The 18,899-nt window shown below is 38.2% G+C and overlaps 2 protein-coding genes across 2 annotated transcripts in view; one reads left to right on the plus strand and one right to left on the minus strand.

Annotated features, from left to right (window-relative positions):
- The window catches only part of LOC114085979 (KRAB domain-containing protein 4), a 28,931-nt gene extending 25,517 nt beyond the window's left edge, over nucleotides 1–3,414 (plus strand). The window contains exon 5 of the mRNA XM_071606380.1: nucleotides 1,507–3,414. Within this exon, the coding sequence (XP_071462481.1) occupies nucleotides 1,507–1,541 (35 nt within the window). The 3' untranslated portion in view covers nucleotides 1,542–3,414. The remainder of the gene's footprint in view (nucleotides 1–1,506) is intronic.
- A 590-nt stretch (nucleotides 3,415–4,004) lies between these two features.
- Znf674 (zinc finger protein 674) lies at nucleotides 4,005–14,427 on the minus strand. Its single transcript, XM_071606061.1, is given in 8 exon segments — nucleotides 4,005–4,329; nucleotides 4,331–4,390; nucleotides 4,392–4,578; nucleotides 4,581–5,007; nucleotides 5,166–5,207; nucleotides 5,209–5,447; nucleotides 5,848–6,054; nucleotides 13,971–14,427. Coding segments are annotated over 8 exon segments (1,944 nt in total).
- Between the last annotated feature and the right edge of the window lie 4,472 nt (nucleotides 14,428–18,899).

Below are 18,899 nucleotides of genomic sequence, written 5' to 3' on the forward strand. Positions count from 1 at the left end.
GAATACACTTTTAAATTGGTTTGATCTATCATGCACACTATATCTTTAGCCTTATGACCTAGCATACTATGTGGTGCTTTATGTATCTATGGCAGATAAAATGATGTATGGAGCCTTTGTAAAATCCCTAAGTGTGAGTCACAGTACACCCCATCAGCATTTTTTTAATTGGTAGCAGGGATTGAACCCAAGGGCACTTAACCACTGAACCATATACCCAGTCCTTTTTAATTATTTTTGTTTTGAGACAGGATCTAACTAAGTTGCTTGGGATCTCTCTAAGTCTCTGACGCTGGCCTCAAAATTGCAATCCTCCTGCCTCAGCTACCTGAGTCCCTGAGATTATAGGCATGCACCACCATGCCCAGCCCCATTATGATTTTGAAACAAAGCAATATCATATTCTGCAGATAACTATTCTTTAGAAGACATGTTCTTTTTTTCATTTTTAAAATTTGTTCTTTTTAGATATATATGACAGTAGAGTGTATTTTGACACACATACATGAAGTATAACTTATTCAAATTAGTATCCCATTCTTGTGGTTGTACATGACGTGGAGTTTCATTGGTTCTGTGTTCATATATGAACATAGAAAAGTTATGTCTGATTCATTCTACTTTCTTATTCTCATCCCCCTCCCTTCCCTTCATTCCCCTTTGTCTAATCCAATGAACTTCTATTCTTTTCTACCCCTCTTATTGTGTGTTAGTATCCATACATCAGAGAGAACATTCAGCCTTTCGTTTTGGGGAAATGGCTTATTTCACTTAACATGATAGTCTCCATTTACTCCGTTTACTGGCAAATGCCATATTTTCATTCTTCCTTATGGCTGAATAATATTCCATTGTGTATATGTACCACACTTTATTTAGCCATTCATCTGTTGAAGGATACCTAGGTTGGTTCCATAGTTTGGCTATCATGAATTGAGCTGCTATAAACATTGATGTAGCTGCATCACTGTAGTATGCTGATTTTAAGTCCTTTGAGTATAGATTAGGTCAAAAGGTGGTTTCATTCCAAGTTTTCTGAGGACTCTCCATACTGCTTTCCATAGTGGTTGCGCCAATTTGCAGTCCTACCAGCAATGTACGAGTGAACCTTTTTCCCCACATCCTCAAAAACACTTACGTTAGTTGTATTCTTGATAATTGTCATTCTGACTAGAGTGAAATGGAATCTCAGTATGGTTTATTTTGCATTTATCTAATTGGTAAAGATTTTTATATATTTGTTGACCATTTGTATTTCTTCTTATGTGAAGTACCTGTTCATTTCCTTTGCCCATTTATTGATTGAGTTATTTTTGCATGTGTATTTTTTGAGTTCTTTATATATGTCCTGAAGATTAATGCTCTATCTGAGGTGCAGGTGGCAAAGATTTTCTCCAATTCTGTAGGATTTCTCTTCATGTTATTGATTATTTGCTGTGAAGAAACTTTTCAGTTTGATTCCATCCCATTTATTGATTCATTTTTAAAAATATTTACTTTTTCTAGTTATAGTTGGACAAATACCTGCTGCTGTGGGGTGAAGTGCCATTTTGCTCATGGCCTGGGTGAGCTGCCCTAGACTACTCGCCATCCCAAGTAAAAGATGAAACTCGCCACAAATTCTACCTCCAGAGCTGCTTCCCCTACGGCTTAAAGTGAGCCTTCATTCACAACCCCAAAGAGGACCTGGCGGCCCCTGGCCACGCCCATGTGCTACGCCAGAGCATCAGCTTCTCTGGCTTGCCCTCTAGCCGCTGAACCTCTCTACCACCACCAGGCCTGGCAGGCCATTCTCTGTCCTCATGTTACTTCCCACCCTACAGCTCCTCACCACCACCTTGGGACCTTCCACTTGCACCTTCTGACATTCTTAAAATGAGGTGTTTCTACTACAGAACCCTAAAGAAAGAAATCAAAGAAGACCTTAGAAGCTGGAAAGATCTACCTTGCTCTTGGATAGATAGAATTAATATTATAAAAATGACCATACTACCAAAAGCACTATACAGATTTAATGCAATTCTGATCAAAATCCCTATGGTATTCCTCATAGAAAGAGAAAAAGCAGTAGTGAAATTCATCTGGAAAAATAAGAGACCCATAATAGCTAAATTAATCCTTAGTAGGAAGAGTGAAACAAGTGGCATCACTATACCAGACCTTAAACTATATTACAGAGCAGTAGTAACAAAAACAGCATGGTATTGGCATGAAAACAGAGTGGTAGACCAATGGTACAGAATAGAGGACACAGAGACTAACCCACAAAATTACAATTATCTTATATTAGACAAAGGCGCCAAAAACATGTATTGGAGAAAAGACAGCCTCTTCAACAAATGGTGCTGGGGAAACTAGAAATCCATATGGAACAAAATGTAATTAAACTCCTTTCTCTCACCATGCACAAAACTCAACTCAAAGTAGATCAAGGACCTAGGAATTAAACCAGAGGCTCTGCATCTAATAGAAGAAAACGTAGGCCCTAATCATGTGGGATTAGGCTCCAACTTCCTTAATAAGACTCCTGTAGTACAAAAATTAAAACCAAGAATCAATAAATGGGATGGAATCAAACTAAAAAGTTTCTTCTCAGAAAAAGAAACAATCTTTGAGGTGAACAGAGAGCCTACATCCTTGGAGCAAATTTTTACCCCTCACACATCAGATAGAGCACTAATCTCTAGGGTATATAAAGAACTCAAAAATCTAAGCACCAAAAAAAAAAAAAAAACCAACTCAATCAACAATTGGGCCAAGGACCTGAAAAGACACTTCTCAGAAGAGGATACACAATCAATCAACAAATATATGAAAAAATGTTCATCATCACTAGCAATTAGAGAAATGCCAATCAAAACCACTCTAAGATATCATCTCATTCCAGTCAGAATGACAGCTATTATGAAGACAAACAACAATAAGTGTTGGCAAGGATGTGGGGAGAAAGGTACACTCATACATTGCTGGTGGGACTCCAAATTGGTGCAGCCAATATGGAAAGCAGTATGGATATTCCTTGGAAAACTGGGAATGGAACCACCATTTGACCCAACTATCCCTCTCCTCGTTTTATACCCAAAAGACTTAAAAACAGCATACTTCAGGGACACAGCCACATCAATGTTTATAGCAGCACAATTCACAATAGCTAAACTGTGGAGCCAACCTAGATGCCTTTCAATGGATGAATGGATTAAAAATGTGCATATATACACAATGGAATTTTACTCAGCAATAAAAGAGAATAAAATCATGGCACTTGCAGGTAAATGGATGGCATTGGAGAAGATAATGCTAAGTGAAGTTAGCCAATCCCAAGAAAACAAATGCCGAATGTTTTCTCTGATATAAGAAGGCTGACTCATAGTGGGGTAGGGAGAGGGAGCTTGGGAGGAATAGATGAATTCTAGATAGGGCAGAGGGGTGGGAGGGAAAGGGAGGGGGCAGAGTATTAGCAAGGATGGTGGAACGTGATACACATCATCATCCAAAGTACATGTATGAAGACATGAATTAGTGTCAACATACTTTATATACAACCAGAGATATGAAAAAATTGTGCTGTATACATGTAATAACAATTGTAATACATTCTGCTGTCATTTATTTTTAAAAAAAAATAATAAAAAATAAAAATGAGGTGTTTCTGACATTCTTTTTTTTAATTTTTATTTTTTTTGTGGTCCTGGGGATTGAACCCAGGGCTTTGTGCATGTGAGGCAGGCACTTCACCAACTGAGCTATATGCCCAGCCCTCATTCTTTTTTTAATGTAGTTAGCTTTTAAATTATTTTTAGTTGTAGATGGACACAATGCCTTTATTTTATTCATTCATTTAATGTGGTGCTGAGGATTGAACCCTGTGCCTCACATGTGCTAGGCAAGTGCTCTGCCACTGAGCTACAACCCCAGACCCCTGACATTCATTCTTAATGACTCCCCAGGATGAATTATTTGATGTACAGCATGAAGTACAATTACTAGTGAAATTATCTAATTTTTCAAGAACATTTGTACATTCTCTCTCCTGTATGACTTACCTGATGTTTATTCAGGGTTGACTTCCCACTGAAGGCTTTCCCACAGTCTCTGCATTCAAAAGGTTTTTCTCCCATGTGAGTTCTGTGATATGTAAGGAGAACTGATTTCACATGGAAGGCTTTCCCACATTCCCTGCATTTGTAGGGTTTTCCTCCTGTATAAATCCCCTAACATTTAATGACAGTCAACTTCCTACTGATGTCTTTCCCACAGTCACTGCATTCATAGGGTCTCTCTCCCATATGAATTCTCCGTTGTTTAATCAGTGGTGACTTCTCACAGAATATTCCCACATTCATTGCATTTATAGGGTTTCTCTCCTGTATGAATTCTCTGATGGACAATAGGGTTGCCTCTCACTGAAAGCTTTCCCACATCTTCTTCATTTGTAGGGTTTCCCTCCTGTATGATTTCAATGATGGCCAAACAGATATGATTTTACACTAACAGTCTTCCCACATGTGCTGCATTAATAGGGTTTTTCTTTTGTGTGAATTTTCTGATGAACAGAGAGGTGTGACTTTCTCTTGAAGTTTTTCCACATCTACTGCACTCACAAGGTTTCTCTTTTCTGTTAGTTTTCTGATGTTTAATAGTGATGGGTTTCTCATCAAAGGTTTTTCTATACTTACTGCACTTAGGTTTCTCATCTGTGTGAGACATTTGATGTATAATGCTGGACTTAGCATGCTTGATTCTATTATAAAATGCTTGTCTAATATGTGTTCTTTCGTGTCTAATAAGATGATAAGAACTCTTAAAGGCTTCTGCACATTCACCATATACAAATGGTCTCTTTCCCATGTGAGTTTGCTCATGTTTAATAAAAGTTGCCTTCTGGATAAAGGCTTTCCCACATCCACTGCATTCATAGGGTTTCTCTCCTGAATGAGTTCTCGGGTGTGCTGTGAGGGCTATCTTCTGACTGAAGGCTTTTGCAAATTCAAAGCATTCATAAAGTTTCTCTCCAGTGTGAATTCTTTTTTTAAAAAAAAATTTCTTAGTTATACATGGACACAATGTCTTTATTTTATTTATTTATTTTTATATGGTGCTGAGGATCAAACCCGGTGCCTCACAGGTGCAAGGCAAGCGCTCTGCCACTGAGCCACAATCCCAACCCCTCCAGTGTGAATTCTTTGATGGAAAACAAGGTTGGTTTTTCTGGATAAACACTCTACTATATTCAGTACATTCATAGAATTTCTCCCCAGTTTGAATTCTCTGACTTTTATTTTATTGCTTCTGGTGGGGGGCTTTTCCTTGTTGATTGGGTTCAACAGATTTCTCTGCAGGTTAGGATTTATCAAGATAAGAAGGGAGACATAATTTCCAATTTACCTTACATCTATAATCTATCTTTCTTACAAAGCTGCTATTTTTAAATTTATTTTTTATTTATTCTTTTTAGATATGCATGACAGTAGAGTATATTTGAACATATTATACACAATTGGAGTATATCTTATTCTAATAAGGATCCCAGTCTTGTGGTTGTACATGATGTGGAATTACACTGGTGGTGTATTTATATATGAACATAGGAAAGCTATGTCAGATTCATTTCACTCTCTTATTCCCATTTCCCTCCCTTCCTTTCGTTCCCCTTTGTCTAATCCAATAAACTTCTACTCTTCCCCTCCCTCCTTTTTGTGTGTTAGCATCAGAGAGAACATTTGACTAAGACCATTTATATATATATATATATTTTTTGGTGGTACTGGGGATTGAACCTTGTGCATGTGAGGCAAGCACTCTATGAACTGAGCTATATATAGGGCTGGGGATCCAGCCCTATATTACGTTTTAAATATCTTCTCCATGAATACTTAGGGTGTCTTTGCCTTATAGAAACAAAGAATTTGCTCAGATAAATGATTTTTCTGTATGTTCTGCATTCTTGAACATTTTCATCTTTCAGTGTTTTCTGGTCTATGAATGCAGCTTGCCACAGAGGTCTGTATTGACTTTCCTTTTAGTTATCTATCTGCTCATCAACTTCCCAGAATTCTAGGAGAAAAATGAGATGAATCATTAAAATTTTACTACAATATATGGGATAACATGGATCTCTAAATGCCCTGTGGTAAATTCTTATCAATATTATGATCATAAGGATGGATCCTCCCCATGTCCACCACCCCATGTTTCCAATTGCAAATGTAAAGAATGCTACTATGAATTCTAAAAAATAATGTAATATGCAGCCAAGCACAAAGCCAAGAAATGTATTATGTGTCAAAAATGAAGTGGTGGGAGTGATAGGAATTTAGCTCAATGGTAGAGCACTTGGCTAGCATACAGAAGGTCCTGGGTACTATCCTTACCACCCATAAAAAATTGAAGTGAGAATGTACAATGATGTGGTAAAGTAAAAGTGAAGCTTGGAGCCTTGCATAGGAATCCAGACCTCAGGGCACAAGTGTTCAAGAAAGGAGAACCTATTTTTTGCTTCAAGCTGGCATAACAAGGGGCCTGCATGTTTATTAAATACAAACTAGAAACACTCCTTGCTGGCCAAAGAAATTGTTAAGAATGGTGTTAGATAAAAGAAATCAGAAGCCTAGTTCTGTGATTCAATCTGCATGATTACAAGTGTAGTACAAGAGCCCATAACGAAAAATTAACATAAAATTGGTCTTGTTATTAGTAGATTCACAGCAATGGAAAATTTTCCAAAAAATATTTCCCATGTTTTTATAGCTTAAGGCTCACAGAACATCTATGGAAAACCAAATCAAACATGTAAAAATAATTTAGACCTTACAAGGAAATGAATCATCAATAAAGAGAATCAACAGATACATTAAAAGATTCTCCCATTTCTAGAACTGTATATAATGTAACAATCTAGATTTTAAAGTAAATATATTCCAAATATCACCAGGTGTGGTAATGCATACCTGTAATCCCAGCAACCTAGGATGCTGAACCGGGAGGATTGCAAATTTGAGGCCAACCTCACCCAACTTAGCAAGACCATGTCTCCAAAACAAACAAACAAACAAACAAAACAAAACAAAAATAGGATTGCAACTCAGTGATAAAGCTCCCCTGGCTTCAATCCCCAGCAGCCCCCCAAAATAGATAAAAAATAAATTAAAATATTCTAAATATACAAAGAGTTAAGAACTAGACTATGGGGGAAAACTTGGATACAAGCTAGGATACAAATATGAATATAAATTTTTTTTAAACTCTAAATAGAGAGGTTGAACAGTACACTATAAAGATAAATTGAATAAGTTAAATGACGGATTGTGGGAAACCACCCAGGATATAGCATAAAAGCTTAATGAAATGGAAACATAAGGGAAATAGAAATAATTAGAAGCTCCAACATAAGCTCATTAAGAGATCCAAGTGGAAAGGAAAAAGAAAAGGGAGTGGGGCTGTAGGCCAAGAAAAAGATTAATACAGCAGCCCTGATACTGTTCTCCTTACAAAGGCCAGCCTGCAAGTTAGCCCTGGGCTGACATCTGGGAATTTGGATTTCAGGAATGTTCTCATAATTTCCTGACTGGTAAGCGTGGTTTTCTATGCCTCCACTGTTTATACAAACACTGTGTTTTATGCTGAACACCTGTTTTCCTTTTGGGAGTCTGGAATTTTGGTATATGCTAAGCAGTTTGTCTGTATGACCAGCCTCCAATAAAAACCAAAGTTTCTGAGTCTCTAATGGTCTCTCCTGAGCATAATAAACATCACACCTATGTTGCTGCATTTTTGATGCTGGGTGAAGAGTGCTCTGTAAGCCCCCTCATGGGAGGGTGACAGCATAAGGGAGCCTGCAAACGGACTCTTCCAGACTCTGCCTGTGCTGTTCCCCATATAATGTGGTTGTATATTCTTGGCATCACTACAATAAACTTATCTGTGAATACAACTATATGCTGTGTCCCATAATTCTTTCTAGAAAATCTCAGAATATAGGAGTAGTCTTGGGGATCGCTGACCCAGAATATATTTGAAGAGGCAATGACATAGTTTTCTAGAGTGAAAGGAAGGCATGAATCTTATACCCACAGTCCTCAGTGTGGCAAATAAAAGTAAATCCTCACTCACACAAAGTTGAGTGCAACCACAAGACTTAAAAATCAGAAAGAAAAATTTAAAAGCTTCCATGGAGAAAAATTTAAATCCCTTATAAACAATTATATCAATGTCAGATATTTAAAAATATATATTTTTAGTTGTAGATGGACACAATAACTTTTATTTTACTTATTTATTTTGTGTGGTGCTGAGGATTGAACTCAGTGCCTCACACATGCTAGGTGAGTGCTCTACCACTGAGCTCCAGCCCCAGCCCATTATTGTCAGTCTTTTTGGGGAAAAATAAAAAGAAGCCAGAAGTTTAATGAATAATATTTTCAAAGTTCTGACAGAAGCTGTCATCTTAGAACTCTGTACCCAGATAAATTATTGTAAAGAAAGATAACAAAACCAAGACATTTTTGGACAATAAAGCAGATAATTTATCATAAATAAAGCCTGGCTAAAGATAATGCTTAGTACTTGAATCATTCAGAAGGATAATGACTCAAGGGGCAAGAGGCAGAGGGTAAAGAAAATCCATCTAAGGCAAGAAAAAGGGTCATGAAAAAGCTGGCTATATAAATAATACAATAAAATATGAAAATAGTAACATCAGAGTAAATATGTGTGTGTGTGTGTGTGTGTGTGTATTCAACTAAAAAGTACAACCTTACTTAAGGTTATACAAAAAGCAAACTAAAACTTTGATAAATTTGATTACATTGCAATTAAAACTTATTTTCAAAACAACTCCATAAACAGCCTAGACTAAGAAAAGGCTGTTGAGGGGCTGGGGTTGTAGCTCAGTGGTAGAGCACTTGCCTAGCATGTGTGAGGCCCTGGGTTCCATCCCCAGCACCACATAAAACTAAATAAGCAAAATAAAGGTATTGTGTCCATCTACAACTAAAAATATTTTTTTAAAAAGGCTATTTACTATACACAAAATTGAAGTCTACAATATACAAAGAATACATACAAAGCAAAAAGAAAAGATAAACAGCCCAACAAAAACATAGATAAAGGATATAAACAGGCAGGCCTTAGAAGAGGAAATCTAACTAGTTAATAACACATGAAATGTTAGATTTCCTAGTAATCAGGGAAATGAAAATTATAAGAAGATACCAATTTATACTAACTAAAGGACCAAAATTTAAAGCATCTACAATTCTCTCCTGTTTCTTGCAGTAAGTTCTAGTTCTATCATGCAGCCCTGGCCTAAATCACATACTTTCTGTGCCATTTGTTTTGCCACCTAAGGCTACAGAGCTTTGCATTTTAACATTGATGCTTCCTATTCAAAAGCTGAAGTTTTAGATTTTTCAGGAAGCTACATCTGCCCACCAGGCTACAATCCATGCTTTAAGGGAGTTGATTTCATATGATGGTAAAATCTACTCTTTTTGCTTCAAAGGCTGGCAATAAATACTAAGTACTTTCCCAGTCCAGAGGCCTTCTGCAGGACTTAAAAGGAGTAGATAAAAACTGCTTAATGTCCTTCAGCTGAAATATACCCCTTAAAAGTATGAGTGTTAAACCAGGCATGGTGGTACATGCTCATAATCCCAGCAGCTCAGGAGGCTGAGGCAGGAGGATCACAAGTCCAAATCAGCCTCAGCAATGTAAAGCATCTTGGTGAGCCCCTGTCTCCAAATAAAATGTAAAAAGGGATGGGGATGTGGCTCAGTGGTTAAGCACCCCCTGGGTTCAATACATGGTACAAAAAAAGAAAAGTATGTGTATTAAGTAAGGTTGAATAATCTAAGGAAAAAATTTCTTTGAACAATCATTGCAAAGCTGTGATATTTTTCTCTCCCAAAATAAGCGAGATAAATGTATGTTCATCCTACCCTAGTCTAGTAAGAAGGACTTCAGGGAGATTACTTGCTTGATATACGTCCATTAGCATTTGGGGGACACAGGGCACTTGGCACTTAACTTCCACCTACAAAAATTGTACAGTTGACACATTGTGGCATCATATGGCAGCAACGAGGTTGTATGGAGGTGAACTGCAGGTCTCACTACCACCACAGAACACACACACACACACACACACACACACACACACTCGTTCTACAAGCCAGATATGCACCCTGGATATGAACAGGTCTGGGTTACATTGGAAAGAGGGCTTTCTGGTAGGATTGAGGTGACTTCAGTAGAATGACATTGAAGGTCACTCATGGAACCAGGGAATATATTAAATAACTGGTTGGAGAAAAGGACCTGCCTAATGGAGGAACACTGGACATTCCAAGGACAGCATAAAAGTGCCAAGGACAGGAAGATTCAGTCTTTGGAATCTGCCACATGCAGAAAGTACCAGTATCAGATTATATTTATATGGATAGTTCAAACTTTATTTTACTCTTTATAGTCTCCCTTCTTTCTTACCCTGCTTCACTCAAAGAGCCAGAGATGGTCTAGTAGTTGAATAGGGGAGTGGGAGGGTAGGAAAAGGGATAGCTGGAAGAATAAAGAAAGAAAAGACTAGTCAGGTGTGGGGTGCACACCTGTAATCCCAGTGACTCAGGAGGCTGAGGCAGGAGGATCACAAGTTCAAAGCCAGCCTCAGCAACTTAGTGAGGTCCTAAGCAACTTAGGAGACCCTGTCTAAAAATAAAAAATAAAAGGGCTGGGAATGTGGCTCAGTGGTTAAACACTCGTCATTCAATCACTGGTGCCAAAAAAGAAAAGACAAAACTGAGTGTGCCCATGTTGCCAGTAAAAGGCAGAACTAAGGTGTGGGGAGAGAAAAGTTCCATTTAAATGAAGTCCATAGTTTTAATGATTACCTAGTTTTCATTTTAAAATTTTTAACTGATACTTAAAAACATAAAATACTACATATTAATGTGATACCATATGATGTTTCAATACACGCACACATTGTATAATGTTTATATCAGTTTAAACATATCTGTCTTCTCAAATATAGCTTTCATTTTCTTAGCTAAAATGAGACAACCACTGATGCTCAGAAATTGAAAACAGAATAAGAGAACATTATGAACAACTTTATGCCAATAAATTTGACAGCTTAGATAAAACAGATTCCTTGAAAGACAAAATTACTGAAGCTCATCTGGAGAAATAAATCATTTGAATAACCCAACATCTATTAAATGAATTGAAATTTTAGTTAAAGACCTTCCCACAGAGAAAACTCCAAGCCCAGAAGAATTCACTTGAGAATCCATCAAACACTTAAAGAAGAATTAATGCCAATATTACACAAATTCTTTCAAAGAATTGAAGGGAGGTGGGAATACTTCCCAACTCCTTGTATGATTTCATTATCTTTATTGTGGTAATGAAATTGTAGATATAAAATTCAAAAGTTATCAAAATATTCACTTTAAAAATGTGTAATCTCTTGTATGCCAATTCACCCGAAATAACTGGTTTGAAACGGCTAAATCAGTACTAAGGTAGTAGTAGACACTGACAATGCTATATTAGAAAAGAGAGATTTCTCTTTTTTTCCAAAGATAAGAAAATTTCACTGTTTATTACTTTATACCCACTAAACTAGCAAAAATTTAAAACCTGATGATAGTGTGCTTTGGCAGAGATATAAAATAGCAGGAAATCTAATACTGTACTGATAGGGATGTAAGTGAAAGAACTACTATACTCATTACATAGTAAACATTAAAATGAAAACAACTGCTACATCAACAATTCTAAACCCAGGTATATAGGCGAAACTCTTACATAAACACACCAAGGACTGTACAAAAAAGCTCAACACCATTGTTTGTGATGACAAAAAGGTGTAAATAGCTCAAATGTCAATCAACAGAACAGATAAATGAAGCACATTCATACAATAGAATAGAGCAAATCAAAGGAACAAACCAGTTGTCTGTATCAATATGCCAAATAGATGAATTCTAGATAGGGAAGAGGGGTGGGAAGGAAAGGGAGGGGCAGGAGATTAGCAATGATAGTGGAATATGATGGACATCATTATCCAAAGTACATGTATGAAGATACGAATTGGTGTTAACATACTTTATATACAACCAGAGATATAAAAAATTGTGCTGTGTATGTGTAATAAGAATTGTAATGCATTCTGCTGTCATTTATTTATTTATTTTTAAAAATTTTTTAATTTTTATTTTTTTAGTCATACATGACAGCAGAATGTATTTTGACATATAATACATACATGGAATGTACATACATCAATCATATTGTCTATTCTATTCTGCTGCCCTTCCTATCCTCCCTACTCCTCCCCTCCTCTCCCATCCTTAGAAAAGAGAGATTTCAAATCAATGAATTAAGCTTCTACCTTCTGAAACTAAGAGCAAATTAAATTCAAACTAGCAGAAAAAAAAGAATCAATAAAGGTTGAGATCAATAAAGTCGAGAATGAATGAAACTGAGGGTCCCATTTCTGGCCACAAAAGAGTAAGGGAGAGTATTATGGCCTCTCCTACTGATTACTGCACCCAAAAATTCCAGACAAAATACATAAAGCAACTACCTGAGGCCTCTGACAAGTAAACAGAATTAGACTATGAAAGGGAATCAAAAAGTAGGGATGCCAACTGGGTGAAGTGGCCCACGCCTGTAACCCCAGTGGCTCAGGAGGCTGAGGCAGGAGGATCGTGAGTTCAAAGCCAGCCTCAGCAACTTAGCAAGGCCCTAAGCAACTTGGCAAGTTCCTGTCTCTAAATAAAGTATGAAAAAGGGCTGGGGATGTGGCTCAAGTGGTAGTGTGCTTGCCTGAGATGCGTGAAGCACTGGGTGTGATCCTCAGCATCACATAAAAATAAAGATATTGTGTCCACCTAAAGCTAAAAAATAAATATAAAAAAAAAGACCCTATCTCTAAATAAAAAATAAAAATGGGCTGGAGGATTTGCAGGTAAATGGATGGCGTTGGAGAAGATAATGCTAAGTGAAGTCAGCAAATCCCCCCAAAAAACAAATGCTGAATGTTTTCTGATATAAGGGGAGTGACTCATAGTGGGGTAGGGAGGGAGAGCATGAGGGGATTAGATTAATTCTAGATAGGGAAGAGGGGTGGGAGGGAAAGGGAGGAGGCAGGGGATTAGCAAGGATGGTGGAATGTGATGGACATCATTATCCAAAGAACATGTATGAAGACTCGAATTGGGTGTAAATATAATTTATATACAGAGATATGAAAAATTGTGGTATATATGTGTAATAAGAATTGTAATGCGAAAAAAAAACAAAGTACATGTATAATGACATAAATTGACGTGTAATACGGATTGTAAGGCATTCCACTGTCGTGTATTAAAAAAAATAATAAAATCATTTCAAAAAATGGGCTGGGGGGTTGGGGTTGTGGCTCAGTGGTAGAGTGCTTGCCTAACACATGTTGGGCCCTGGGTTCGATCCTCAGCACCATATAAAAATAAATAAATAAAATGAAGGTGTGGTGTCCAACTACAACTAAAAAATAAATACTAAAAAAAAAAATGGGGTTGCCGCTTTAGAAGCCTAAGGGGTTGATGTGAGAGAGAACTGGTTTTAAGGCTTGGGGCTTTGTGAACAGAAAAGCGGAGGTAGGAGGCGAAGGAAGAGGCTATAGGGCTGGGAAAGGACTGAAACACCACAGAGACAGGAACTGAGGGGCGCGCCAGTTGGTTGCCCAAGGCTACAGTAGAGGGGGGCAGCTCTACTAGGCCGCAGCGGCCACGGCCTTCGACTTCCGGAAATTCCAGAAGCGGTGTCCGCCACTGCGAAGTGGTGGCGTTTATCAACGAAGAGGTGCTCAGTAATGGTGGTAGCCCAGACTTCTACCTGACCTTCCCTTCACGGCCCTGAAACGAGGTGGAAGACAACCTGCAGTCCTTCATGGCCGACCCTCAGGCGCCGCGCGCGCGCGCGCGCGCCATTAACAGGGCGGGTGCCTGGAGCTCCAGGGCCCTTGGGGTGCGAGTGGCCGCTAGGCAGCGGGAGCAGCAGGTGCGTCAGGTCGGGCGGCTGAGGGGGCAGGTGGAGGAGTGCGAAGGAGCCGCCTGGGCTCTGGCCTCCGAACTGCAGCGGCTGCGTGAGGAGAGGGACGACGTGGTTTCTCAGTTGCATAGAGCCAGAGATGGGGGAGCGTGACGCCCTGCGTGAGAGGCTGATCCAGTTCCAGCTGTCCCAGGAAGTCGCTCCTGAATAGCCATATGAGCCGCACAGGATTGGGGCATGGCCTGTGGATGCAGGGGGACAGAGAGAGGTGCTTGCCACAGGGTCGCAGGGTACGCAGGATGTGGAGTCTGAGGCCCAGATGGCATCTCCAACAGCTCCAGGAAATTTGGGTGAAACTGAAGAAGCTTGGGGTCCCAGTGTGTGACTCCTCATGATATACACTTCTGGCTGTCAGCAGCTGCTTCACCTAAGACCTCAACTGGCTGGAGCTAAAAAGAGAACGAAGGCATCAGGAAGAAGGAGACATTCTAGCACACATTTTGGAACAAGACAGAGCAGACCAATTTTGTTAGAACTCAATCCTTCTGTTGGAGAAAAGGGATTGACATTGCAAAGTACAGAAGGGTTGAGAGAAGAAGTAATCTTAGAGATTGTAGCAAATTTGTTTAATTTCATTCATTAGTTTAATAAACAAAAAGTTATTGATGCCCTAGTATGTGTTAGAAACTATAACTCTGTTAATATCTAGTGTACACATTATAATCTGTTGGGTGAGATTGGTTAGATGACAAGAGAGAGCCTAATTTGAGATATGTGGAGCGGGGTGTCTCCTTTGTCTTGCATGAAATGTGACCTTTGGATAAACTCAGTTGAAATAACATCAATGCCTGAGATTGTGGCTCAGCAGTAGAGCGCTTGCCTAGCACGTGGGAGACCCTGGGTTGGATCCTCAACACCATATAAAAATAAATAAACAAAATAAAGATTAAAAAAGAAAGAAATAGCATCAAGATCCAATTTTGGATTTTAAAAAAAGGTTCCACTTTTGTGGTTCTGGGGGGCAATGTCAAAGACGCTTTCATGAAAGGGTTTGAGTGACCAATTGCTTGTCACATTAATCCCAAAGAAGATGAATGAGCAGTGGCAAAAAATCAGGAAAGTATCCTGGCAAAAGAACAGTCAGGGCTTTGCTGATTCCCTTTCTTGAGACACATCTATTTTTCCTGGCTGCCCTGCAGCCTGCCTGAAAGATCACCGGGCTGTCTTGTAAAAAGACAGGGTTGGGGGAGGTATTTTCTACATACTCTAGTCCTCAGCCCCCAGCTGTCCCCATCCCTGGTTCCTTTCCAATGAACAGTGGATGAAGAACAAAATGCATTCCAAAGACAGACTTCAGGGCTGCTGTACTATGTATGTATGGTGCTTCTCTTGGAAGGACTAATTGGGCTATAAATAGAACTGGAGGAGGCAAGAAATCTCCAGAATGCCCCTGGGCCCCTTGCCTTCCACTGAGTATGTTATCTGCAGATTTTTTGCTTCACCAAGACAGCTGCAAACCAAGGGGGAGCCAAGGTAGAGCCCAGGAAGTGGGAGGTGCCATTCTGAACAGGTTTCCCAGAGTTCCCCTGGAGATCCAGCACAGCTCACCAAGATCAACCATTTTGGGGGGGTTTTCTGATCCTAACTAGTAGTAAAGAGTTTATACTTATAAAAAAACAAATGGACTGGTGGTGTGGCTCAGTACTTAAGTGCCCCTGGGTTTAATTCCTGGTACCAAATAAATAAATTAAGTAAACATGCCACCCAGTATACCAGTGGGATCCCCTTTTATCCTTTTTCTTTTCTCCAAGACTTTGGTCCAAATGTACCAGTGGAATATGAACACTTCTAAGTGATAAACTCATGCAGGGGCTGTGTGTACAAGAGAAAGCAGAAGTGCATACTGAATTTTGAAAACTGAACTAATATTTAAACCACAGCTCAAGTCTGAGACTAACATCTGAGTGAAAAATGTATGAGACAAACCTAAAGCAGTACAGAAAAGGGTTCAAAAACCTCATAGACACAGTCACCATTCAAGTCTCAAACTAATCCCTGAGTGGAATCTGTACAAGTCAGAACCAAAGGAGCATAGAAAACTGAACTTATTAGAACCAACACCCAGAGAAGGCAACACAGAACTAGTGGGCTCAACCCAACCCATTTATTAACTGATAAACAAAGATTAAAAGCAACAACATCATTACCACTATGCAGAATAGAATCCAAAATTATTCAACATGACAAATAACCGGCAAAATGTGGTCAATTTTCAAAGGAAAAAGATAATCAGCAGATGCCTAGGTTAAAATCATACACAAACCATGAGACTGATGAAAACAACAGATGATTATGACACATAAACATAGAAGCAATAATATTCAACAGAAAATGAGTGAAAGAACTAGCAATATATAAGAGGGATAATAGGTCATGATCAAGCAGAATTTTTATTGGGGATGAAAGCCTGGTTCAATATTTGCAAATAAATGTAATCCACTATATTTTCAAGCATGATCATTCTGACTGATGTAAAAAAAGCATCTGCAACCTTCAACATCTGTTCATGATAAAAACTCAGAAAAATTATACTTAATAGTAAATGGTTTTGCTCTAAGATCAGGAATATGGCTAAGATGTCATTATGTTTATTCCTATTCAACATTGTACTGAAGATCCTAGCACTATAAAAAGCAAAAAAAAAAAAAAAAGGAAGTAAAAGACATTTAGATTGAAAAGAAAGAAAACTGTCTTTGTTTACAACTACATGATTATTTACATAGAGAATGCCAAATGATCCACAAAAAAGCTACAAGTATTATACAATGACTGTGCTTAGGAATGTCCCATGATACAGGGTCAATATATTTTTGTCAATTACATTTCTATAAAACAGCATTAACCAATGGGAAATTAAAATCCAAAAAAGTACCATTTATAATGCCTTATTATAATACAAAACACTTAGGGATGAATTAAATAACATGTGCCATACCTGTGCATTCAAACCTACAAAGCATTACCGAGATAAATTTGAAAAGACCTAAATAAATAGACATACATGTTCATGACTTCAAAGATTTAATATTACCAATCTACTGATGAGCCACAGAGGCAATATAATTCCAAACAAAATCCCTGTGGGCTTTTATATAGAAATTCACAAGCTGACTCAAAATTTATATGAAAATTCCAAGGACCTGGGACAGCCAAAACATTTTTAAAAGGGAAGAAAAAATTGGAAGATTCATACTACCTGATTTGAACACTTTATAAGGTTATCATAATTAAAAGTATTTGTATATACACTGATGCATATGTGTTCAACTGTTTTCAACAATAGTGCAAAGGTAGCTTAATGGAGAAAAAAATAGACTTTATAAAAAAAATGCTGGGGGCTGGGGATGTGGCTCAAGCAGTAGCGCGCTCGCGTGGCATGCCTGCTGCCCAGGTTCGATCCTCAGCACCACATACAAACAAAGATGTTTTGTTCGCCGAAAACTAAAAAATAAATATTAAAGAAAAATCCTCTCTCTCTCTCTCTCTCTCTCTCTCTCTCTCTCTCTCTCTCTCTCTCTCTCTTAAAAAAAAAATGCTGCTGGAATTGGGTGCAGTGGCACATGCCTGTCATGCCAGTTAATAGGAGGCTTGGTTAAGAGGTAGGAGGTTAGCTAGACAACTTAGCAAGAGACCTACTTTGCCTTTCTTTTTTTGGAACCAGGGATTGAACCCAGGGGCACTCTGCTACTGAGTCACATCCCCAGCCCCATTTTGTAATTTTTTTTTTTTACTTTGAGGCAGGATCTCACTAAGTTGCTGAGAGTCTTACTAAGTTGCTGAGGTTGGCCTTGAACTTATAAGCCTCCTGCCTCAGCCTCCCAAGTCACTGGGATCATAGGCATGCACCACCAAGCCTGGCTGAGACCCTATCTTAAAATAAACAGGTAAAAGGCTTGGGAGGAAGCTTAATGGTAAAACACTCCTGGGTTTAGTCCCCAGTACCATAAAAAAAATACAAAATGAAACAAAGAAATGACCCTGCCACTGGAGAGCTGGAAATATACAGCTCAGTGGTAGAATGCTTGCCTAGCATGTGTGAGACCCTGGATTCCACACCCAGTAACATACACACACCCTCACACACACATGCATGTGCACATACACACAATGCTCCTGAAACAACTGGAAAAATTGGATATGTGTATGTAAAAAAAAAAAAAAACCCTGATACCTCACACCAGATTTTAAAACTTATAGGCCTATATGTAAGGGATAAAATTATAAATCATCTAAAAGAAAACATGAGAAATCTTTGGTACCTTGGATTGTAGATTTGTTAGATAGGATACAAAAAGCATGAAATATAAAAGAAGAACTTGGACTTAATCAATTTTAAAAACATCTATTCTTCAAAAGATACTATGAAGAATAAAACAAGTATAACTAAAAGGTACAAATTTAAAAAGAATGAAACAAGTCCCAGCCTGCAAGTAGAAACTAGGACCATACATAGCTGATAAAGAACTTGCATCCAGAATATATAAAAAGAACAGTTACAACATAAGATCAAAGAAAAATGGCAAACATTACAACAAACACTTTACTGAAGAAGATATACAGATGTCAAATAAGAACATGAAAAGATCCTCAACAACATTCATTATTTAATAAATGCAAATTAAAATCACAATGAGATCCCTCAATATACCTACTCGAAAGAAAGATTAACAACATTAGTAATACTTAGTGCTGGCAACAATGTAAAACACCTAGTACTCCTATCCATTGCTGGTGGGAAAATAAAATGGAAGGGCCATGTGGTAGTGTCTTATAAAGTATTCTACCTTGAAAGTAATATCCTCTCA

Source organism: Marmota flaviventris, chromosome X (assembly GCF_047511675.1).
Source record: "Marmota flaviventris isolate mMarFla1 chromosome X, mMarFla1.hap1, whole genome shotgun sequence".
NCBI classification, from domain to species: domain Eukaryota; kingdom Metazoa; phylum Chordata; class Mammalia; order Rodentia; family Sciuridae; genus Marmota; species Marmota flaviventris.